The 25,631-nt window shown below is 46.4% G+C and overlaps 1 protein-coding gene across 5 annotated transcripts in view; it reads right to left on the bottom strand.

Annotated features, from left to right (window-relative positions):
- Positions 1–25,631, bottom strand: part of LOC140429315 (uncharacterized) — a 198,901-nt gene that overhangs the window by 103,668 nt on the left and 69,602 nt on the right. For all 5 annotated transcript variants that reach the window (XM_072516152.1, XM_072516150.1, XM_072516149.1 and 2 more), the window contains 7 exons: positions 10,459–10,568; positions 10,253–10,303; positions 9,781–9,903; positions 8,823–8,956; positions 4,582–4,676; positions 4,236–4,290; positions 3,652–3,798 (listed from right to left, as the gene is read on the bottom strand). In XM_072516152.1, the coding sequence (XP_072372253.1) occupies positions 3,652–3,798; positions 4,236–4,290; positions 4,582–4,676; positions 8,823–8,956; positions 9,781–9,903; positions 10,253–10,303; positions 10,459–10,568 (715 nt within the window). The remainder of the gene's footprint in view (positions 1–3,651; positions 3,799–4,235; positions 4,291–4,581; positions 4,677–8,822; positions 8,957–9,780; positions 9,904–10,252; positions 10,304–10,458; positions 10,569–25,631) is intronic.

Consider the following 25,631-nt stretch of genomic DNA (forward strand, 5'->3'; position numbering starts at 1 on the left):
CAAGAGGTCACTAGCACACCTCAAAGTTTAAATGCATCTACTGGTGCAAAAGCAAAGTGTGTGAATTAAATGCTCGTCAAGATGAGCAATGGGCACTGGGGAAAGGAACACTTTTTATTCATCAAAAGTCAGCATTAAGCATACTTAGGTCAGGTACAATAAGTTGTGAAGAGGATATAATGAGGCTACAAAAAGATATAGATAGGTTCAGTGAGTGGGCAAGGATCTGGCAAATGGAATATAATGTGGGAAAATGTAGAATTGTCCATTTGACAGAAAGAATAAAAAAAGGAAACATGTTACCCAAATGCTGAGAGATTGCAGAGCTGAGGTGCAGAGGGATCTGGGTGTGCTGGAGCATGAATAGCAAAAGGCTAGTATGCAGGTACAGAATGTAATTGGGAAAGCTATCATTTATAGAATTTATTACAAGGGGAGGTGAATACTAAAATGGGAAGTTATGCTTCAATTGCACGGGACAACAGTAAGAACACATCTGGAGTACTGTGTAGTATTGGACAACTCATTTTTAAAAATAATTTTAGAGTACCCAATTGTTGAGGGAAAATTTTGTATTTTACAATGTATACCGGATAATTAACTATGTTGCAAAATTATGTTTGACCCTACTTTCTGTGCCTTCTGCTGAGACAGTAGCTCTTTGTGCAAAACAGTAGTTGAAGTCAGATTTAGAAAGAAGGTTTTTAGACAAAAGGTACTTATTGGCTTAGATGCCTGTATAAAGGGCAATTTGTAGGAATAGATCGTGTATACACAATGCTTGTGATTTTGTAACCTAAGAATTACTAATATCAGATAGGACACAAAATGGCTGTTAGCTGAGCTAGCAATAACTAAAAGACACAAAACGGCTTTTAGCTGAACTAGCCACATTCATTAGCTGGGTTAAGTTACAAACTGGATAAACAACCTCATTGAATGGGACCCAGACGTGGGTGTTTCTGGGGAGTATTTTATCAGCCACTGATAACAGCTCCACAGGACAACGAGCAATGTATCCTCAATAGCTCAAGGTCTCCAGATGCAGGTAGGAGCCATAACTTTGTTAGTTTTGAGTGACTTCTGCAGTTTTGAGTGACTTCTGCATGAAGTTAGGGGATGGTAAGACACCAACCCACTTTAACCACATATTTTGCCTAAACTGGTATACTACGAAAATTGATTGACTGCATGTAATGAATTATGACGCGAAGAGAGTTGATTGATTGTATGTAAATGAGAATGCAGCTACTTCCGCATTGAAACTGTATATTAACTAAGTGCAACCCTCGCTCAAGCGAGAAAGTGTGCTGACAAAGGCTGCAGAGTCTAAGCGTTTTCTCCCAGAGTTCTGATATAATAAACTGCTTCTTTACTCATTCAAAGGCCTGCTTGTGAATATTTTTACCCAACACCAATTAAGAGGCAATTTAGCGTGACCAATCCATGCACCCTGCACATCTTTGGATTGTGGGCGCGAAATCCACGCAAACACGGGGAGAATGTGCAAACCCCACATGGACAGTGACCGAGGGCTGGGATCGAATCCAGGACCTCGGCATCGTGATGCAGCAGTGCGCCACAATGCTGCCCGTTGACACCTCATTTAAGGAAGGATGTAAATGTGTTGAAAGCAGTTCAGAGAATGTTTACCAGACTAATACCTGTAATGGGTTGGCTGTCTTACAAGGGAAGAAACATAGAAACATAGAAGATAGGAGCAGGAGGTGGTCATTCGGCCCTTCAAGCCTGCTTCGTCATTCATCATGATCATGGCTAATCGTCCAACTCAATAGCCTAAATCTGCTTTCTCCCCATAACCCTTGATCCCATCTGCCTCAAGTGCCATTTCTAGCCGCCTCTTGAATGTATTCAATGTCTTAGCCTCAACTACTCCCTGTGGTAATGAATCCTACAGGCTCACCACTATTTGGGTGAAGAAATGTCTCCTCATCTCGGTCCTAAATGGTCTACCCCGTATCCTCAGACTGCGAACCCTGGTTCTGGACACCCACCATCGGGAACATCCTTCCTGCATCCATCCTATCTGATACTGTTAGAATTTTATAAGATTCTACGAGATCCTCCCTCATTGGTCTGAACGCCAGCGAAAACAATCCTAACCTAGTCAATCTCTCCTCATACGTCAGTCCCGCCATCCCCGGAATCAGTCTGTTAAACCTTCGCTGCACTCCCTCGAGAGCAAGAACATCTTTCCTCAGAAAAGGAGACCAAAACTGCACACAATATTCTAGGTGTGGCCTCACCAAGGCCCTGTATAATTGTAATAACACATCCCTGCTCCTGTACTCGAAACATCTCGCAGTGAAAGCCAACATACCATTTGCCTTCTTTACCGCCTGCTGCATCTGCATGCTTACCTTCAGCGACTGGTGCACAAGGACACCCAGGTCCTGCTGCACACTCCATTCTCCCAATTTACAGCCATTCTTGTTTTTGCTTCCAAAGTGAATAACCTCACATTTATCCAAATTATACTGCATCTGCCATTGATTTGCCCACTCACCCAATCTGTCCAGATAATGTTGAAGGATCTCTGCATCCTCGTCACAGTTCACCCTTCCACCCAACTTGGTATCACATACAAACTTTGAGATGTTACATTTTGTTACTGCCCCACTAGTTACTGCCTGCCAATTTGAGAATTCCTACTCTTTCTTTTCTTTCTTTTTAAATTTAGAGTACCCAATTATATATTTTTTTCCAATTAAGGAGCAATTTAGCATGCCCAATCCACCTAACATGCACATTTTTGGGTTGTGGGGGTGAAACCCACGCAAACACGGGGAGAATGTGCAAACTCCACACAGACAGTGACCTAGGGCCGTGATTCAAACGGGGTCCTCAGCGCCGCAGTCCCAGTGGTAACCACTTCGCCACATGCCGCCCTTACTTTAACCTTGTTTAGCCATCAGCAGTAACCAAGATATGCCATAGCCCAGGGAAGGAAAAACAATCAAGGTCTCTACCTCAGATAACCCTAATAGCCCTCCTTGCCTGGCCACTGAGGCACATGGTATATGACATTTAGATATCTGTTGTTTCACACTCAACTTTCAATCTTAGTTCAAGGCAAAAGGTCCCAAAAACTACAAAGATATGGAACTATAGTTATGGGGCGAGATTCTCCCGTCCGCCTGCCGCGTTTTCCGGCATGTCGGGCCTGCGCTGACAGCAGGACTCTCCGTTTCTGCAGCCAGCCAATGGGGTTCCCCATTGTGGCCAGCCCGTGCCGTTGGGAAATCCACAGGCATGGATGTGCTGCCAGTGGAACGGAGGATCCCACCAACGGAGAATTCCGCAGATGGTCTTTAAAGAGTGATTTTTAAATACTTAGGGCAGGATTTTCGCGCAACCAGCCGCATGTTCCGCAGAGGCGGCGAAGGTTCACCATTGACCAGCGGTGGGAATCTTCTGGCCCGGCGTTGTCAACAGGGTTTCCCATTGAATGCACCCCACAGCACCGATAAACCTACAGCGGAGGTGCACTGTCAGCAGGACCAGAAGATCCTGCCAGCATGAACGGCTGGAGAGTTCCAGCCCAGCTTGAAGAATGTTCCGTCTTCGTTAGTTTGCTGTAAAATGGCCTTTCCACTCTGAAAATAATTCAATATTTTAAAATGATATTACCTTTTCTGTTCCGTTTGGTCATCGATTTCTTCCTTGGAGCTTGGCTTTTTGTTTTCTCATTCCTTTCTTTCTTCCTCTTTGACTCTGCTTCCAAAACTCGAGATAACAGCTCTCCAAAAAATGCCAGATCAAGTGGCTTTTTCTCCTCTATGTGAGAACGAGCAAATTAAAATGTACCAGAGCCCAACAATGTACAACAGATAATGAGGTAAAAGGTGACAAACTAAAACTTCAACTACCAAACAAATAGAAATAATGGAGCAACTGTGTGTAATTAAAAGAAACATTGAACCAAACGGGATCATAGGCACCACACAGAGCAAACAAGTTAGGAAAATTAGTCCAGCAGTAAACCTTTTCTAAAATTAGCACATTTTAATACTCTGGTTGCTTACTGCTACCTATCCCACTCTTAGCACTCCAAATATCATGGTGTTCGCTTCTGCAGTATCTCACTGCTCTCCAGTTATGCTATTAATGTTTAAATTGATTGTCTGATCTTTATACCTTATGCAAATATGCAAAGTACATAAATCACTTTGAAGTAGAGAATTCCATGCCCCTTTAAAAATGAGCATACTTACTGAATGCTTTGTCAATCCTCCACGAGTTCAATTTTTCTTCACGTTTAAACTTGTTCTGCGGAAAAATAACTGTTAATAAAAAATATTTTTCACTTATGTAAAAGTGATTGTACACATTTTTTAAATGTATCTTGTGCATACTATATCTTGTGTATACTATATACTATGTTGATAAAGACAAGCATGATTACATGTTCCAACTTTAAAAGACAGGTCTACAACCTGATGCTGCAAGACTCAAAAATGCATATTTGGTGGACCAAATGGTCTCCTTGCTTTAAAGGTCTATGATTCTCTAAACTACTAGATTAAATGGAAAATAAGTTCTGAAGACAACTGAAATTACCTTTATTTCTACTCTTGTCCTGTTGGGGAACAATTGACCAATCATAGAAAAATCTGTCCCGACCATACTGATTGCTAGAAAGAACATGTCTGTTTCTGGAAAGAATTAAAATTTACAAATTTACTAAAGGAACCAACATATTACAAATAAAATCAACAGAAGGCAAAAAAAAGGTGTTTTTTTTTTAAAACAAAAATATGCAATACAAAACAGAATAAGAAGGATATACAGAATGTTAGAAACTTCTAATGTCTCTTTAAATATGTAAGTTTCAACACACAATGGATTTATTATATTCTGTGTCACGGTCCAAGTACGATAGTGGTTTTCCAACTTACATTTTTATTTCCATTCATTTACTCATCCCCAATTGCAGAAAAGGTGGTGGTGAGCCACCTTCTTGAACCACTGCAATCCATGTGCTGTAGTTATACCATAGTGCTGTTAGAAAGTGAATATCACATTTCCAACAACAGTGAAGGAACAGCAATATAGTTCCAAATCAGAATAGTGTGCGACTTGGAGGGGAACTTGGTAGTTCCCTTGTGGCTGTTGCTCCTTGTCCTGTAACGTAGTAGAGGTCGTATGTTTGAAAGGTGCATTCAAAGGAAGCTGCGTACGTTTTTGCTGTGCATCCTGTCGATGGTACATACTGCTGGCTACAGGTGTGCTGGTGGTGAACAGGAAGTCAATTTTTACGGTGGTGGATCAGGTTCAAGAGTTTGAAAATATAGGGGGAAGAAATTGTTACAGCACAGGAAAGTGGTCAAGTGTTTTGTTAGTGAGTAATTCCATTTTCTCCCCTCTCTAAACTAGGCAATGTTTAGCACTACGAGTCGGGAAATAAAACATTTCAGCTGGGGTAAATAAAACTAAATGAGTTAATAATGTAGGTGATCACATATCAATTTCACCTGAGTGCAGATGTCACCAGAGTGCAAAGGAATTTACCGAGTTTGGGAAATGGTGAGGTGGGAATAAGGAATGCTGCTTGATATATAAAAGATAAACATAAACAAATAGGATTAAATTAGGACTGCAGGCTGTATTACAGTAAAAACCAAAAGCATATAACCAAATTTAATAAGGCTCTCAATCAGATTAAAAAGTACAAACAATTCTGTTTTTATTTCAAAATTTGAACATCTAATTAGTTCAATTAAATACAACCAAGTGGGCAGGGCAGGTGATGTGTTGTAAGTGTAGCACGTGGGAGCTGGTGGAAGTGTGATCCACAACGACATCTTCAGTGAGTGTTTTCAACGCAAGGAAATTCAGCTCAGAGTTGACCTAGGTTTTAGACATTGCAATATATCAGGAGGCGGAGAGTGACCTTTGTTCCAGCAAGCAGTCACAACTCTTACATTAAGTATTTCAGGTGTCATCCATGGGCAGGGATAGAGAATGTGTAATTGCAAGTGAAACAGATATGGGGGTCCAGACAATAGCACGGGAGGAGCTTTTGCCCTTGCACTTATTCTTGGAGCCTTTGTGGATGAGAGCAGGTAGGATGCACATACTGACCACAGCACAGTGGTACAGGGGGCAATTCAAGTTGGCGGAGTGAAAAGAAATGTAGTAGGCATAGCAGACTTAGGCATTAGGGGGATGGGTACTGTTCTCTGCAATTGAAAGCATGAGCCCAAAAGACCATTTTGCCTGTCTGATGCCAGGGTCAAGAACATCTCGAGGCTGGAGAGGAAAGATCAAGATGCCATACTCCAGGTAGGTACCGATGACAAAGGTGGGACTAAAAAAAAAAAGATGTGTTGCTGCAGGAATATGAGCAGTTATGTTAGAGGGACCTTGAAGTGCATTCCACAGATCCCTGAAGGTGGAAGGGCAGGTAGATAAGGTTTAAGATGACATATGGGATACTGGCCTTTAATAGCTGAGGAATAAAATATAAGAGGTCATATGAGGAACGTTTGAGGACTCTGAGTCTGTACTCGGAGTTTAGAAGGATGAGAGGGGATCTTATTGAAACATACATGATACTGCGAGGCCTGGATAGAGTGGACATGGAGAGGATGTTTCCACTTGTAGGAAAAACTAGAACCAGAAGACACCAGCTCAGATTAAAGGGACGATCCTTTAAAACAGAGATGAGGAGGAATTTTTTCAGCCAGAGGGTGGTGAATCTGTGGAACTCTTTGCCGCAGAAAGCTGTAGAGGCCAATTCACGGAGTGTCTTTAAGACAGAGATAGATAGGTTCTTGATTAATAAGGGGATCAGGGGTTATGGTGAGAAAGCAGGAGAATGGGGATGAGAAAATATCAGCCATGATTGAATGGCGGAGCAGACTCGATGGGCCAAGTGGCCTCATTCTGTTCCTATGTCTTATGGTCTTATAAGAGCAGGGAGATCATGCTGGAACTCTATACAAAACACTGGGAAGGCCACATTGGAATACTGCATGCAGTTATGGACACCACGTTATCAGAAGGATGTGATTGCACTGGAGAGGGTGCTGCCTGGACTGGAGGATCTGGGCTATGAGGAAAGATTGGATAGGCTGGGACTGTTTTCCCTGCAGCGCAAGTTGAGAGAGAACCTGATAGAGGTGTCTAAGATTATAAGGGGCATATATAGAATGGCTAAGGCGGCACTTTTTCCATTAGTAGAGCAGTCAATAACCAGGGGCATAGATTTAAGTTAAGAGAAAGGGTAGCACAGTGGCGGTGGTTAGCACTGCTGCCTTACGGCACCGAGGATCCGGGTTCGATCTCGGCCCTGGGTCACTGTCCGTGTGGAGTTTTTACATTCTCCCCGTATCTGCGTGGGTCTCACCCCACAACCCAAAGATGTGCAGGGAACGTAGATTGGTCACACTAAATTGCCCCTTAATTGGAAAAAAGAAGAATTGGGTGCTTTAATTAAATTCAAAAATAAAATCCTCCTTACACTACCCCACCAGATATTAACGCTCCATCAAAATAATAGTGGCAACAGAGTCGTACAAGACTTTTAGCATGGAGATGTATATTCACCTGAAAGACTAATTTTAAAGAAGTAAATTTCTCTGAAAGATCATGGGCGCGATTCTCCACTCCCACGCCGGTTGGGAGAATCGCCTGGGCCGCCAAAATATCCGGGGACGCCGGTCCGACGCCCTCCCGCGATTCTCCCAAGCGGCGGGAACGGCCCGGTCGAGTTTCGCGGGCCGGAGAATCGCCGGAGACACCCAAAATGGCGATTCTCCGGCACCCCCGCGATTCAGAGGCCCGGATGGGCCGAGCGGCCAGGCCAAAACGGCAGGTTCCCCCCGGCACCGTCCACACCTGGTCGCTGCAGTCATGGGCGGTGCGTGAACGCTGGGGGGGGGGGGGGGGGGGGGGGGGCCTGTGGGGGGGCGAGGGGGGATCCTGTACCGGGCTTCACCTGTAATGTGGGGTGGCCCGCGATCGGTGCCCACCGATCGTCGGGCCGTCCTCTCTGACGGAGGACCTCCTTCCTTCCGCGGCCCCGCAAGATCCGTCCCTCATCTTCTTGCGGGGCGTATTTGGACAGGACGGTAACCACGCATCCACGGGTTGGCGCCGGCCATCCCGCGCATGCGCGGATGACTTCCGTTATGCGGCGCCGGCCGTGTCATCTATGCGGCGCCGCTTTTACGCGGGCGACAAGACCTGGCGCGGGTAGATGACGCGGCCCCGATACTGGCCCATTGTCAGGGCCTGAATCGGTCGGGACCGGGGCCATTCCGCGCCGTCGTGAACCTCGACGGCGTTCACGACGGCGCGGCCACTTCGGCGTGGGAGTGGAGAATCCCGCCCCGTGTGTACTCGGGAGCAAACATGACACTGACAGGAATGATGAAATCCTATTCCACACTATCAATGCATGACTGTACTTTTAAAAGTTGGAATAGTTGGGAACAACTATCAACTTTCATTTTACAGATTAGGATGGTGCTGCGATAACGTTTTGCATAGAGCTGAAAAAAAGTTAGCTAAAATGGACAAAAAATGTTATACACCGGGAACGGATGCATTTTTTCAACTGATAACAATTTTAGATGTGACCATTGACATATCCTTAAAATGTATGAAACATTTGATGCTATACAGTTTAACAATTTTGGAATGCAGCACACCTGGAAATGTTTCGGGAAAATTTTTTAAAAATCAGAAGTAAAATGGTGGAGTAAATTCAGCAGTTCTGTTTCCTTTTAAATCACAGCTTAATAAGCAAAACAAGTTTTCTAAATTTAAGCCGTTAAAACTCATTTCATACGCACCTTTATTAGACCATGGCTTTGTGTGAGTGCTCTTCCTAAAACTCGAATAGGTTGTTTGAGAGCCACGTTCAAAAATAGGATCGCTTTCTTCAACTATATTAGGTCCCTTCTTCCTCAAAACCTCAACCGTCAAACTATTTTTTGTTTGAAGAAAAGTACAGTCAAGTAAATTTGCATTCCATGGAAAATTATTGCAAGCTTAAAACAGTGCTGTTTGTTCTCCCTCCATTACAGAGCACAGCCTACTTTTTTCTGCCCTGAACTATCAATGCGTATTCTCTCATTTATTGCTTGAAATGGTAACTTTCCCTTTTATTCCATAGGCTTCAACTATGCTATTGTACGGCAGTTTATCAAATGCCTTTTGGAAGTCTATGCACACCACATTAACTAATCAACATCATCAATACCCTCTGTTACCTAATCAAAAAATGCAATCAAGTTGATTAAACATGAAAATTAAAGCAAAATACTTTGGATGCTGCATATCCGAAAGAAAAACAGAAAATGCTGTAAATACTCAGCGGGTCTTGCTGCATTCATGAAGAAAGAAACGGAATTAATATTGAGTCAAATATGACTTTTCTTCAGAAAAGAGAAAAATGAGATTTGTCTTTAACAAATCTGTGCTGCTTTTCCTAAATAATCTGCACTTGGCCAAGTGACTACTAATTTCTGTCCCAGTTTAACATCTCCAAACAGTTTCCTTCCACCAAGGTGGTGAAGCCAATCTTAAACCCCTTAAATATACAGAGCTTCAGGATAAATTAACCTATTTTAAACAAAGATCACTTTGAGTAGTTTTGGCAAAAGGATCTATCTAGCCCTATACCAAAATGCTAGAACATAAATGATGGTATTCAATAATAATTCAATTGTCTAAGATAATTCTAATTGATGATCTGCTAATGAAAGGTAAAGTGTTTAAATCGTAAATGTTTTTGTAGTATGGACTTACCTTTCGTCATCAATAATAATAGAGCCATCTTCAGCTACTTTGACTCTTGGACCCAAAACTGCATCATCAGATTCTTCATCTTCATCCTCATTAGGTGGGGAACTAATGGTTCCCACTTCTGGCCTACAATATAAAGGAAGACATACTGTGAATGTCAGAGTTCAAATTCTCTCATACTATAATTGCCACGACAATTTAAGAATCGTTAATAATAAATGTGGTGGTGATGACTAGGCAATGCTCTTATTTTTTATCCTGCAATCATTATATGTTTATTTATCATTTTTACCATTGATGCAACAGATCCTGGAAAATAAATTCACACTATTACCAAAACAGTGTTTTATCATTAATTTTTCAAAATCCTGCAATAAAATTTGGTGAGTGAAAATCTGGTAAAAATCACCAAGACACCTACGTCGTTCTAAAAAAATGAAGCTAACTTTTTTTAAATGGCTGAACATATACTCACTCTTTGGTTAGAACTGGGAAAGATGGTCTCTTTTCTTCTTCAAATGAAGATCTGTAAGGAGTTGAATTCAAATAATATCAAAATTCATCTTACATGCACTGAAACAATAAATGTAGTATGAAAAGGCTAATTTCACACCTTTAAAATGCATTCAATCAGAAATATTATAAAATAAATACTAGTTTGAATATCACCAGGTCACTTACAGCATTGGATTTGTATCAGGCAAGTAGTAGATGAAGTCTCTCATTGTCATTTTAGTACGTTCTGGAGGGGCACCAGTTTCCCAAATTGGAACTGTTTCTCTGCGAGCTTTCTACAATGGCCCAAAAGAAAAAAAATTGGATCATTACCAGGAAAGAGTTAAAAAGGACATTGGTGTGCAATACATCAATCGTGGTGTACAGAGAAAAGAATGAACAAAACACATCAAATGTCCCCTGCTGCGATACTATATTTAAATACAAAGTTCATTGGGTCAGCTAATATATAAACAACTGGATCCACAAGTTAATTGGTGTGGTGTTTCAATTACACAGCACACATTGGTCCAAATTTTGCACAGATTGCAATGGTCCAAATTTTGTGAAGATTGCATTGCAATGGGGAGGCTAGCAAGACTCACCGACATTATAAATCGAACTACAACCTCTGGCAGCTAAATGTGGAAATCCAGAACTTGTGTTGGAGATACCCCACTCCTCCACGGGGTGTGCTCGAACAGTACTCACAATGTCAACACAAGGCATGAAGTACAGTAGTTTCCTACTTGTTTCTAGCTAAAGATGTCAGAAAAAGTTAGCAATGGTGCATTCATGAGTTTGAATTTTTTAATTGTAACGATTGATCATTACTACTAGACAATCCCCCGGCCGCAAAAAATTTAAAACGTCTCATTCCTTTATAAGTTAATTTGTACTGGAGAATGTAATTATTTTTTCTACATTTTTAAACCTCTTTCCTTTATTACCAGCTGTATTTTGCAATTATTATTTTGCTTTCAATAATTTATTAATCATTTCAATTTAATTTTTATTTCCTGCTTAGAATTTTTAGGTTTAGGGACGTCTGTGGAGCGATTTGAAGGGAAGGTGCGCATCAGGTGGCTCCTGCTGAAAATCTGATATTTTTACCCTCTGTCCCGGCAACACAGGTCTTTAACTTCTTGGGAAAATCTTGAAACTTGGTTGTGTTGAGCTCTCTTATCTGAGATGCCCAAGGGAGGCAAAGCCAAAAATTAATTAGCTTGAAGCTCGTCGACTGAACCTGAAGTCCCCCCCCCCTTTCCCGCTCACTTCGATCCAAGCCTCACTCTGATGATCCTCCTCAGACGGTGATCACAAGATTTCATAGTGTTAAAGAAAAGGAGCTGGTTCTTCGATGGGCAAGAGAGCATCGGGATCTCAAGTGGGAATGCCACTCGATTACTTGTTCCTGAGTTACAAAGCCAGGGCTCAGAGTGTGGACAGGGGCAACCCCCTAATCCAGCTCCTTGCCTGCTCCAAAAACCAATTCAAATTCAAATTGAATCCAATTCATGGTCCCCACAAGAGAGACATACCAGATCTGAGCCAAAAGGCAGAGCAGATACTACACTTGATCAGCCACTATTAGGCTGTGCCAGGTGCGGACCTAGCTAAGAAGAGGGTCGCTTTTAATGGAGTGAGTCCATCCTATACAAGAGTGGAGTCAGGTTCGGAATAGTTTATGTAACGTTCCGAAAAAGGACCACTTTTTTGATTCACTGGGAGATGCGGACTCCTTTGTCTGAAAGCATAAGTTATGTTTAATCTGTTATATGACTCTGTGCACAGGCACTTTGTATTTTGTTTCTTTTCATATTCGTTGTTTGGGTATACTCTTGATGCCTTTCGTTATATTTGAGAGAACTCTGCTGTTTGTTTTGTACATTACTTGATTGTACCCTTTTTCTTTTCCTTATTGTCATTTGGCGTGCCTTTTAATCGCTAATGTGGCATTGTGAATCAAATATGTTTTTTATTTTCCAGTTGGGAGTCTCCCTGCTAACAAGGTGTTTAGGCTAACAGGGGTGTTAGAGGGTTTGCTGCTACTCATAATGATAGTTTTTAAAATGAGCTTAGAGTTTGTGTTTATTTTATTTTATGTAATTTAGGGTAAGGTTTTAGGGTAAGTTCTAGTTTGCCATTGTTACATTTATTTTTGGTGTGGTTATTGTGATGAACGGTTACTGCCTTATCATCATGTAAGGTGATGTCTCCTTTAAGACCAGGCTTGGAACCCTGGGGACTCCGCCTCTGGCTCCGCCCATCTGGGAGCCATACATAAAGGCCTGCCTCATGGTCTGTGTAGCAGTCAGCTCTCATCCAAATCTGTAGCACAGTTATTAGCCTAATAAAGCCTTCTTTACAGTTTAATCTCTAAGCATCATTATTGAGGGTACCTCAATTTATTAGGCTAAACTAGACTCAGGATGGACACAGGCCTAAAACCAGAGAAGCTCAATCTGGAAGCACGAACGCCGGAGGCAAAGGAAATTTTTAAATACTGGCTGCGGTGCTTAGAGGCCTACCTGGACTCCGCAGAGACTCCCATCCCGGGGCCACGCAAGCTGCGTCTACTCCACGCCCGGGTGAGTCACAGAATCTACGCCACGCTCGAAAAGGCGACGACTTATGAGGAAGCGATTGAGTTGCTCCGCAAGCGGTTTGTCAAACCCGTCAATGAGGTACACGCCCGGCATCTGCTCTCTACCTGCCGGCAGCGCTCGGGGGAAATCGCTCGACGTGTTTGTTGAGAAACTCACCGCGCTGGCCAGGGACTGTGACCATCAGGATGTGACAGGGGAAGTCCATATGAACCTGCACATCAGAGATTCTTTCGTGTCCGGCATCCGCTCGACCTACATCCGGCAGCGACTGCTCGAAAACGGGGCAAAAGACCTCCAGGAGACGCTAACGCTCACCTCCTCGCTGGAGGTGGCCCGACATAACTTGGGTACGTACCCCGCGGACTCTGCCAGCCCCCCCCGGGCTTCTTCAGACTCGCCCGTATTACAGGCCTGCGCCACGCGGCGACCCGCTCACCATGGGGGCACACCTTGCTACTTCTGCGGGCAGGGCCAGCACCCACGCCCACGCTGCCCAGCCCGCTCCGCGATCTGCAGCGACTGCGGGAAGAAAGGGCACTTTGCGAGGGTCTGCCTGGCCAGACCCATGGGCCAGAAAAACAACGAACAGCCGGCCCGAAAATCAGGCTCTCAGGCCCGCAGGCCTCGCAATGCTGCTGCGCACCGACCCGACACGTCCTCTTCTGACGGGTCATCAGCCTCGTGCGAATCATGGGAGTGGCCATCTGGTCGGCGGCCATCTTCTCGACCCGACACGTGCGACCAACGGCAGCGGCCATTTTACGACTCCGACTACCCGCGACTGGGTGCGATCACTCTCGATCAAACTCGGCCAAAACACCTGCAGACCTCCATGATGCAGGTCCAGGTCAACGGGCACGACACTGCATGCCTCTTCGACTCCGGGAGCACGGAGAGCTTTATCCACCCTGAAACGGTAAGGCGCTGCTCCCTACGCACCCATCCCACATCCCAAACCATAGCCCTCGCATCTGGGTCCCACTCGGTCAAATCACGGGGTACTGTATTGCGGATCTCTCGATCCAGGGTGCCAAATACACCCGTTTCAAATTTTATATCCTCCCTCACCTCTGTACCCCCCTGCTGCTCGGACTGGATTTCCAGTGCAGCCACCGAAGCCTGACACTGAAGTTCGGCGGACCCTTGCCCCCCCCTCACGGTGTGCTGCCTTGCGACACTGAAAGTCGCACCCCCCTCGCTATTCGCTAACCTCACTCCCGACTGTAAGCCCGTCGCCACCAGGAGCCGGTGCTACAGTGCCCAAGATATGGCTTTTGTCAAGTCAGAGGTCCAGCGTTTACTGGGAGAGGGGGTCAGCGAGGCTAGCAACAGCCCTTGGAGAGTGCAAGTGGTGGTAGTCCGGTCCGGGGAGAAGAAACGGATGCTCGTGGATTATAGCCAGACCATAAACCGATTCACGCAGCTTGATGCGTACCCCCTTCCTTGCATCGCGGAAATGGTAAATCGGATCGCCCAATACCGAGTCTTTTCCACGGTCGACCTCAAATCTGCCTACCACCAGCTCCCCATCCGACAAAAAGACCGCCCCTATACTGCCTTCGAAGCAGCCGGCCGGCTCTTCCACTTCCTCAGGGTCCCCTTTGGTGTCACAAATGGGGTCTCCGTCTTTCAAAGGGCGATGGACCAAATGGTGGACCAGTACGGTTTGCGGGCTACATACCCGTACTTGGACAATGTCACCATCTGCGGCCATGATCAGCAGGACCATGACGCTAACCTCAAAAAGTTCCTCCAGACCGCCCGAGCCCTTAACCTGACCTATAACGAGGGCAAATGCGTTTTCCACACCACCCGGCTGGCCATCCTCGGCTATGTCGTGGAAGACGGGGTCCTAGGTCCCGACCCCGACCGCATGCGCCCCCTTAAGGAACTCCCTCTCCCCCGCAGCCTCAAGGCCCTCAAACGGTGCTTGGGGCTTTTCTCCTATTACGCCCAGTGGGTCCCCAAGTATGCGGACAAAGCCCGCCCACTCCTAAAGACCACCACTTTTCCCCTCTCGGCTGAGGCTCAATTGGCCTTCAACCGCATCAAGGCCGACATCATCAAGGCCGCCATGCACGCGGTGGACGAAACCATCCCTTTCCAGGTAGAGAGCGATGCATCAGACATCGCCCTGGCTGCTACCCTCAATCAAGGAGGCAGACCAGTAGCGTTCTTCTCCCGAACCCTCACCGCCTCCGAGATTCGACACTGCAGTCGAAAAGGAGGCACAAGCCATTGTGGAAGCTGTGCGGTGCTGGAGACACTACCTCGCCGGTAGGAGGTTTACCCTCGTCACCGACCAACGGTCGGTCGCCTATATGTTCGATAACACGCAACGGGGCAAAATAAAAAACGATAAAATTGAGGTGGAGGATCGAACTCTCCACCTACTCGTACGATATCAAGTATCGTCCAGGGGAGCTCAACGAGCCCCCAGATGCCCTGTCCCGCGGCACATGCGCCAACGCGCAGGAGGACCGCCTGCAAGCCATCCACAATGACCTCTGCCACCCGGGGGTTACCCGGCTCGTCCATTTCATCAAGTCCCGCAACCTACCTTACTCAACCAAGGAGGTCAAGGCCATGGTCAGGGCCTGCCAGGTCTGTGCGGAGTGCAAACCACACTTCTGTCGGCCAGACAAGGTTCGGCTCGTGAAGGCCTCGGGCCCCTTTGAGCGACTGAGCGTGGACTTCAAGGGGCCCCTCCCGTCATGCCTATTTCCTCACCGTCATCGATGAGTTCTCCCATTTCCCATTCGCCATTCCCTGCACCGACATGACCTCAGCCACGGTGATTAAGGCACTGCACAGCATCTTCACTCTGTTCGGTTTCCCTGCTTATATCCACAGCGACCGGGGTACATCGTTCATGAGCGATGAACTGCGTCAGTATCTGCTCAGCAAAGGCATCGCCTCGAGCAGAACGACCAGCTATAACCCACGGGGAAACGGGCAGGTGGAGAGGGAGAACGCGACAGTGTGGAAGGCTGTCCTTCTGGCCCTGCGGTCGAGAAATCTCCCAACCACCCGCTGGCAGGAGGTCCTACCCGATGCCCTACACTCCATTAGGTCACTCCTCTGCACGGCCACAAATGAGACCCCTCATGACCGTTTCTCTTCCCCAGGAAGTCTACCTCCGGGGTCTCGCTTCCACCTTGGCTGACGGCTCCGGGACCTGTTCTTCTCCGGAGGCACGCGAGGAGCCATAAAACGGACCCCCTAGTTGAAAAGGTCCGACTGCTCCACGCCAACCCCAGTTACGCCTACGTGGAGTACTCAGACGGCAGGCAAGATACGGTTTCCCTCCGGGATCTGGCGCCCACTGGATCCTCCACCACAGACGCCACTTCCCGCGCCGCTCCCCTGCAGGACCCGTCGCCCCCTACAACACACCCCCTTCCGGCCCTACCACCCGTTGGTGTGCTCCTACCGTGCGCCCCCCCTTTACACACCCCGCCGGCGCCGGCTCCGCTACCCCCGGCCCTGCCTAGTTCCTCTGCCCCGACCCGGACCGAAGCTCCGACCGCTGTGCTCCCGGATGTGCCCTCAACCGGGACGTCCGTGCCCGCCGCACCATCGCCCGAATTGAGGAGATCGAGGAGGACGATCCGGCCGCCGAGACGGATGGACCTATGATGGCACTTCACCCCCGCCGGACTCCTTTTTAAACAGGGGGTGAATGTGATGAACGGTTACTGCCTTATCATCATGTAAGGTGATGTCCCCTTTAAGACCAGGCTTGGAACCCTGGGGACTCCGCCTCTGGCTCCGCCCATCTGGGAGCCATACATAAAGGCCTGCCTCATGGTCTGTGTAGCAGTCAGCTCTCGTCCATATCTGTAGCACAGTTATTAGCCTAATAAAGCCTTCTTTACAGTTTAATCTCTAAGCATCATTATTGAGGGTACCTCAGTTATACTGAACTGCGATGGTGTTTTTGGGAAGCTGCAGGGGTGGGGTGGATTTCGTTAGATCGTTGACGGTGTCTGCTGATCTCTCTTTGTCGAGTCATCTGACTTGGCTCGGTGGCCATCTTGGGTGGACCCTTTTGTTTTATCTGATTGTGTCCCTTGTTTAATACCTCTTTGGGAATGGCAGAATCTGGTTTGAGGTGTGGTGGGAGACCTCTAACTGGTCTAGTTACCTGGAACGTTAGGGGTTTTAACGGCCCTGTAAAATGGTTGAAAGCTTTTGTTCATCTCAAGAACATAAAATCAGCTATTATCTTTTTTTATTATCAAACAATTTTATTGAGGTATTTTTGGCATTGTAAACAGTAACAATATACATTAGTATGCAAATATCAATTACAAAACATAGTGCAAATAACAGTTCCTCTCTCAGAAATAGACCCGCCTATTCTTCCCCCCCTACTCTACACTATTCTACCCCCCCCCCCCACCCCCCGCTGACAATTAGTTCCTCGCGAAGAAGTTGATGAATGGTTGCCACCTCCAGGCGAACCCCGATAGTGATCCTCGTAAGACGAACTTGATTTTTTCCAAGCCGAGAAAACTTGCCATGTCCGATAGCCATACTTCGGTCTTTGGGGGCTTTGAGTCCCTCCAGGCCAACAGTATTCGTCGCCGGGCTACCAGGGAAGCAAAGGCCACAACGTCGACCTCTATCCCTTCCTGGACTCCGGAGTCCTCCAACACCCCAAAAATCGGCACCTCTGGACTCATCGCCACCCTTGTTTTCAGTACCTGGGACATGACGCCCGCAAATCCCTGCCAGTACCCCCTGAGTTTTGGGCACGCCCAGAACACGTGGACATGGTTCGCTGGTCCTCCCGCACATCTAGCACACTTGTCCTCCAGCCCAAAGAATTTACTCATCCGGGCCACCGTCACGTGGGCCCGGTGAACTACCTTGAACTGAATCAGGCCGAGCCTGGCACATGTTGCGGTTGCATTTACCCTCCTCAGAGCGTCTGCCCATACGCCTCCCTCCAACTCCCCACCAAGCTCCTCCTCCCACTTGAGTTTCAGTTCCTCGGTCCCTGTGTCCTCCGCTCCCATAAGCTCCTTATAAATATCCGAGACTCTCCCCTCTCCCCTGGAAACTACCCTGTCCTGGATCCCCCTTGGTGGAAGGCGTGTCTACATACGAAATCCTGCACCTGCAAGTACCAAAAGTCATTTCCCCTTGCCAGCCCGAACTTCTCCTCCATGCTCGCAAAGCTCCCTTCCAGGAACAAGTTGCCCATCCTTCCCACCCCCGCCCTCCACCATGCTCAAAACCCGCCGTCCATCTTCCCCGGGACAAATCAGTGGTTGTCGCATATTGGGACCAGACCGACGCTCCCACTTCCCCCGCATGCTTCCTCCATTGGCCCCAAGTACCTGGCCGGCGGGAGCGGCAGAGGTTTTGGATGGGGGTGACAAAAGTAGTGGGGGTCCGGGTCGAACCAAGCTGGGGGTTGGCTATATTTGGGGTTGCACACGAGCCGGGAGTGCAGGAGGCGAGAGAGGCCGATGTTTTGGCCTTTGCGTCCCTAGTAGCCCGGCGCAGGATATTGCTAATGTGGAAAGAAGCCAAGCCCCCGGGGGTGGAGACCTGGATAAATGACATGGCGGGGTTTATAAAGCTAGAGCGGATTAAGTTCGTCCTAAGGGGGTCGGCTCAAGGGTTCACCAGGCGGTGGCAACCGTTCGTCGAATACCTCGCAGAAAGATAGACTGAATGGAAAAAAGAAGGCAGCAGCAGCCGCCCAGGATCGGGGGGGGGGGGGGAAAGAGGAACCAGAAGGACTCTCAGGGTTGTTAATATATACTGTATAGTATGTATAGGTCGTTGCTACAGATAATTATATATTGGACTGTTAAATTATATTTTTGGAGAGTGTTACTTGTGACAAGGCAGTTGCCAATTAGGGCTAGTTTTCATTTTTGTTATTTATTATTTATTCATTTTTTGTTTATAAAATAGGTCATTGTTATTTGTGTTGTTATAATATTGTGTAAAGGATGCACAATGTACTGTGTTGGTTGACCAAAAATTTTCAATAAAATATTTAATAAAAAAAAGTAGAATTTATGCATAAGCATTGATTACTGTATATAATAAATGTGCGTTGATTTAACTCTTACTAAGCGGATTATTGATCATTACTCGGACTTGAACCACGTGGCGGTATCAGAAAGATGCCTCGCGACTCAAGAGCAAAGGTGATAGAACAGAGCAATTAAACGAAGGCTAAAGTTAGCAACATTATTTGGCGACTCCGCCGGGACCCGATCTAGAAGTGGAAAACCACTCCGGGAGAACCCAAGAATTTGAATTAGAAATCCAATTGGAAACAGAAAACCACAAGTGTTCAAGCAGTTCTGATCAATACTCATAATTCGGAAGTGTGTGTATGCATGCGTAACTAACAGGGCTATACAAGGTAAAACTGATAGATTTTTGTTGCGTCAAAACTGTCGGAAGTTTGTATATCGGAAAGTAGCGAAAGCCGTACCCGTATTTACAGCACCGCCTTAGCTCCCCTGTTCCAAATTTAAAAGAAGCATTCGGATAGGAAGGATGGCAATGCAGGCAATGCAGCGCCTCATGAACCCTGAGGAATTTGCGGTCGCAGCGACCAGCAGCAGTAGAGTGGGACAATGTCCCATTTGGGAGGAAGAAATCAGGAAATATCTCAAAGGGAAAGGATGGCCCCTTTGGAATGATTTCTGTGATAATGAGGAATCAGGTCCCGGGAGTATAGGACATACTTGGTGGGAGAACCTGAGCGAGATCCACAAAAAGAGCTTGGGGAAAGCTCACAAACCGATGGCAATCGTGTCCTGCTTGGCACAATTGCGAGGCACAGAGGAGGAGGTTAGGACGCTCTGGAAAGAAGTTGAGGGCATACATCGGATGAGTAAGGTCGATGTAAGCGAAGTAGAAAAGGAGAATATGGAATTGAGGAGGAAATTGGCAGCAAAAGATGGAGAGGTGGGTGACGCCAAAAGGGCTCACCAGTCTTGTCTCAATACGAAAAGGTCTATCAGGACACGCAACGTGCAGTCCTGGTACGTGAGGAAACAGAAAAACAGGTAGAAGCGTTACAGAGACAGTGTAGCGATCTAAAGGCAGCATTAAGAGCAGTCAATGCTGCCACCACAGAACAAAGACAAAGCACGCTAGATCACGCAAAGTGCCGGAAGCAGATTGCAGGGCTGCAATCACTGCTTTATGTTCAAAAAGGTTTTCAGGAAACCTTTGGGGAAAAATAAGATCAGGAAGACGGCCCTGATTGGGAAGAACTGAATGAAACAGCGCAGAGATATGTTCAGGGAACACGTGCGCAGGGAAAGTCACAAAAGAGAAAAGCGCCCCAACCCCCCCACAGAGCAGATAATTCAAGCTCCAATGAACCCAGTAACCACCCACCGCACAGCCACATCGGACGATGCGGAATTTCTATATTCTACCCCCTTAACAGTGACCCAATTACGGGACGCGTGCGATAAAATCACACCGTTCCTCCCCACCTCAGACCCCCACCATTTCTTTGCCACAGTTAAGCATCAGGCGACCATGTACGGCCTGGATGAGCGAGAGCATGAAAAGCTCATCGTTTTAAGTTTAGACCCTTCAGTAAGACCATAAGACCATAAGACATAGGAGCGGAAGTAAGGCCATTCGGCCCATCGAGGCCACTCCGCATTCAATCATGGCTGATTTCAACTCCATTTACCCGCTCTCTCTCCATAGCCCTTAATTCCTCGAGAAATCAAGAATTTATCAACTTCTGTCTTAAAGACACTCAACATCCCGGCCTCCACCGCCCTCTGTGGCAATGAATTCCACAGACCCACCACTCTCTGGCTGAAGACAGTTCTCCTCATCTCTGTTCTAAAGTGACTCCCTTTTATTCTAAGGCTGTGTCCCCGGGTCCTAGTCTCCCCTGCTAATGGAAACAACTTCCCTACATCCACCATATCTAAGCCATTCATTATCTTGTAAGTTTCTATTAGATCTCCCCTCAACCTCCTAAACTCCAATGAATATAATCCCAGGATCCTCAGACGTTCATCGTATGTTAGGCCTACCATTCCTGGGATCATCCGTGTGAATCTCCGCTGGACCTGCTCCAGTGCCAGTATGTCCTTCCTGAGGTGTGGGGCCCAAAATTGCTCACAGTATTCTAAATGGGGCCTAACTAATGCTTTATAAAGCTTCAGAAGTACATCCCTGCTTTTATATTCCAAGCCTCTTGAGATGAATGACAACATTGCATTTGCTTTCTTAATTACGGACTCAACCTGCAAGTTTACCTTTAGAGAATCCTGGACTAGGACTCCCAAGTCCCTTTGCACTTCAGCATTATGAATTTTGTCACCGTTTAGAAAATAGTCCATGCCTCTATTCTTTTTTCCAAAGTGCAAGACCTCGCACTTGCCCACGTTGAATTTCATCAGCCATTTCTTGGACCACTCTCCTAAACTGTCTAAATCTTTCTGCAGCCTCCCCACCTCCTCCATACTACCTGCCCCTCCACCTATCTTTGTATCATCGGCAAACTTAGCCAGAATGCCCCCAGTCCCGTCATCTAGATCGTTAATATATAAAGAGAACAGCTGTGGCCCCAACACTGAACCCTGCGGGACACCACTCGTCACCGGTTGCCATTCCGAAAAAGAACCTTTTATCCCAACTCTCTGCCTTCTGCCTGACAGCCAATCGTCAATCCATGTTAGTACCTTGCCTCGAATACCATGGGCCCTTATTTTACTCAGCAGTCTCCCGTGAGGCACCTTATCAAAGGCCTTTTGGAAGTCAAGATAGATAACATCCATTGGCTCTCCTTGGTCTAACCTATTTGTTATCTCTTCAAAGAACTCTAACAGGTTTGTCAGGCACGACCTCCCCTTACTAAATCCATGCTGACTTGTCCTAATCTGACCCTGCACTGCCAAGAATTTAGAAATCTCATCCTTAACAATGGATTCTAGAATCTTGCCAACAACCGAGGTTAGGCTAATTGGCCTATAATTTTCCATCTTTTCCCTTGTTCCCTACTTGAACAGGGGGGTTACAACAGCGATTTTCCAATCCTCTGGGACTTTCCCGGACTCTAGTGACTTTTGAAAGATCATAATTAACGCCTCCACTATTTCTTCAGCTATCTCCTTTAGAACTCTAGGATGTAGTCCATCTGGGCCCGGAGATTTATCAATTTTTAGACCTCTTAGTTTCTCTAGCACTTTCTCCTTTGTGATGGCTACCATATTCAACTCTGCCCCCTGACTCTCCGGAATTGGTGGGATATTACTCATGTCTTCTACTGTGAAGACTGACGCAAAGTACTTATTTAGTTCCTCAGCTATTTCCTTGTCTCCCATCACAAAATTACCAGCGTCATTTTGGAGCGGCCCAATGTCAACTTTTGCCTCCCGTTTGTTTTTAATGTATTTAAAGAAACTTTTACTATCATTCCTAATGTTACTGGCTAGCCTACCTTCATATTTGATCCTCTCTTTCCTTATTTCTCTCTTTGTTATCCTCTGTTTGATTTTGTAGCCTTCCCAATCTTCTGACTTCCCACTACTCTTTGCCACATTATAGGCTTTCTCTTTTGCTTTGATGCATTCCCTAACTTCCTTTGTCAGCCATGGCTGCCTAATCCCCCCTCTAATAACCTTTCTTTTCTTTGGGATGAACCTCTGCACTGTGTCCTCAATTACTCCCAGAAACTCCTGCCATTGCTGTTCTACTGTCTTTCCCACTAGGCTCTGCTCCCAGTCGATTTTCGTCAGTTCCTCCCTCATGCCCCTGTAGTTACCTTTATTTAACTGTAACACCTTTACATCTGATTCTACCTTCTTTCTTTCAAATTGGAGATTGAATTCTACCATATTATGATCACTGCCTCCTAAGTGCTCCCTTACTTTAAGATCTTTAATCAAGTCTGGCTCATTACATAACACTAAGTCCAGAATGGCCTGTTCCCTCGTGGGCTCCATCACAAGCTGTTCCAAAAAGCCCTCCTGTAAACATTCAATGAATTCCCTTTCCTCCGGTCCACTGGCAGCATTATTTACCCAGTCCACCTGCATATTGAAGTCCCCCATGATCACTGTGACCTTGCCTTTCTGACATGCACTTTCTATTTCGTGGTGCATTTTGTGCCCCTGGTCCTGACCACTGTTAGGAGGCCTGTACATAACTCCCATTATGGTTTTTTTGCCTTTGTGGTTCCTCAACTCTACCCACACAGACTCCACATCATCTGACCCTATGTCATTTAGTGCTATTGATTTAATTTCATTCCTAATTAACAAGGCAACCCCGCGCCCTCTGCCCACCTCCCTGTCTTTTCGATAGGTTGTGAATCCCTGGATGTTTAAATGCCAGTCCTGAACCCCCTGCAACCATGTCTCTGTGATGCCTACCACATCATACCTGCCAGTCACAATCTGGGCCACAAGCTCATCTACCTTGTTCCGTATACACTGCGCGCATTTAAATATAGCACCTTTAATTCTCTATTGACCGTCCCTTTTTGTTTTCTTAGTGTGGTGGACCTTAGTTTACTGAGCCTTTCCATACACTGTGTCATATTTTGTGGGATGGGGACTATCGTAACCTCTCCTGAGTTTTGTCTTTTGTGCTTTTCTGTATTCCTAAGCAGCTAAGCTTCCCACTGATTACTTCACCTCTTGGTTCCCTGACTTTCCCTTCCCCCCCAATCTTTAGTTTAAAGTCCTATTGACCACCCTATTTATTCTTTTCGCCAGAACACTGGTCCCAGCTCGGTTCAGGTGGAGACCATCCCAGCGGTATAGGTCCCCCCCTGTCCCAAAACTGATGCCAGTGTCCCATGAAAAGGAACCCCCTCTTTCCCACACCACTCTTTCAGCCACGTGTTAACTTCCCTTATTCTTGCCTCCCTATGCCAATTTGCACGTGGCTCGGGCAGTAATCCGGAGATTATGACCCTTGAGGACCTGTTTTTTTAATTTGAATCCTAGCTCTTTATAATCTCTAAACAGGTCCTCTTTCCTCGACTTGCCTATGTTGTTGGTACCGACATGGACCACAACAACTGGATCCTCCCCCTCCCTCTCCAGTATCCTTTCAAGCCGGTCAGAGATGTCCCGCACCCTAGCACCGGGCAGGCAACATACCATGCGGGACTCTTTATCCGGCTCACAAAGGATACTATCTATCCCCCTGATAATAGAATCCCCTACAACTACAACTTGCCTATTTACTCCCTCCCCTTGAATGGCCTGCTGAACCATGTGCCTTGGTCAGCTGACTCATCCTTCCTGCAGCCCTGTTCGCCATCCACACAGGGAGCAAGTGCCTCATACCTGTTGGACAGAGTCAAGGGCTGAGGCTCCTGAGTTCCTGACTGCTGGTTCCCTTTACCTGCCTGACTTGCAGTCACACCCTGCTGTCCCTGGCCACTGGCAGGATTTAAACTACTTACTCTGACAGGTGTGACTGCCTCCTGAAACACAGTGTCCAGGTAAGTCTCCCCCTCCCGGATGTGCCTGAGTGTTTGAAGCTCAGACTCCAGTTCATCAACTCTGAGCCGGAGCTCTTCGAGCAGCCAACACTTACTGCAGATGTGATCGCTGCAGCTCGCAATGGGATCTGCCAGCTCCCACATCAAGCAGCTCAAGCACATCACCTGACCAGCCATCACTAATTAATTAATTAGTTTAATTTAAGTTTATGAGTTTAGCTGTGTTTTTTTAAAAATTTGGGGCAGATTTGCTATCAACCACTCAGATCACAGCTTCCCTCTGACGTCACTTTTGGGGGGAAAACTGGAAAACAGGAAGTTTCCGTTAGGTTTTTATACTCACAGAGGCTGCTCCTCCTCCTCCGAACGGCTCCCGAAATTAGGCCCGAAGAAAGAGAGAGAACAAAACAGTAGGGAAAAAGCACCTTCTCCCACTCTTCACCGAATTACCTCACTGCACCAAATTACCAAATTCTCACTCGGTCTGTATCTCTCTCACTCAGGCTGTGTGTCCTTGACCTGCGCAATGCTTACTAATGTGTGCTTTCTGTCTGTCTTTTATACAGACTTTAGGATGACTCACACTAAAACTTCAAAGAAGAAAACAATGTGTACCTTTGTGCCCCTTAACAGGCCTCAGGTGACTGCCAGATAACTGCCTCTCAGCAATTAGGGTGGGGGCAGCTTCAGCCAATCAGACACTAATCTACACTGCACTTTTAACTGAAAAACAGCAAAATTAGATGAACCACTTACCTTTCCTGGTTACCTCACTGCACCAAATTACCAAATTCTCACTCGGTCTGTATCTCTCTCACTCAGGCTGTGTGTCCTTGACCTGCGCAATGCTTACTAATGTGTGCTTTCTGTCTGTCTTTTATACAGACTTTAGGATGACTCACACTAAAACTTCAAAGAAGAAAACAATGTGTACCTTTGTGCCCCTTAACAGGCCTCAGGTGACTGCCAGATAACTGCCTCTCAGCAATTAGGGTGGGGGCAGCTTCAGCCAATCAGACACTAATCTACACTGCACTTTTAACTGAAAAACAGCAAAATTAGATGAACCACTTACCTTTCCTGGTTACCTCACTGCACCAAATTACCAAATTCTCACTCGGTCTGTATCTCTCTCACTCAGGCTGTGTGTCCTTGACCTGCGCAATGCAGTAGCAGCAGCCCTTTCCGACTCACAGAATGTAGGAGGAGGCACCCTTGCAGAAATGCATACAGTGATCCTGGATGCGATCGGGTATAACCGGGGTGACCCCCTAGATGGC

Source organism: Scyliorhinus torazame, chromosome 9 (genome assembly GCF_047496885.1).
Source record: "Scyliorhinus torazame isolate Kashiwa2021f chromosome 9, sScyTor2.1, whole genome shotgun sequence".
Lineage (NCBI taxonomy): Eukaryota > Metazoa > Chordata > Chondrichthyes > Carcharhiniformes > Scyliorhinidae > Scyliorhinus > Scyliorhinus torazame.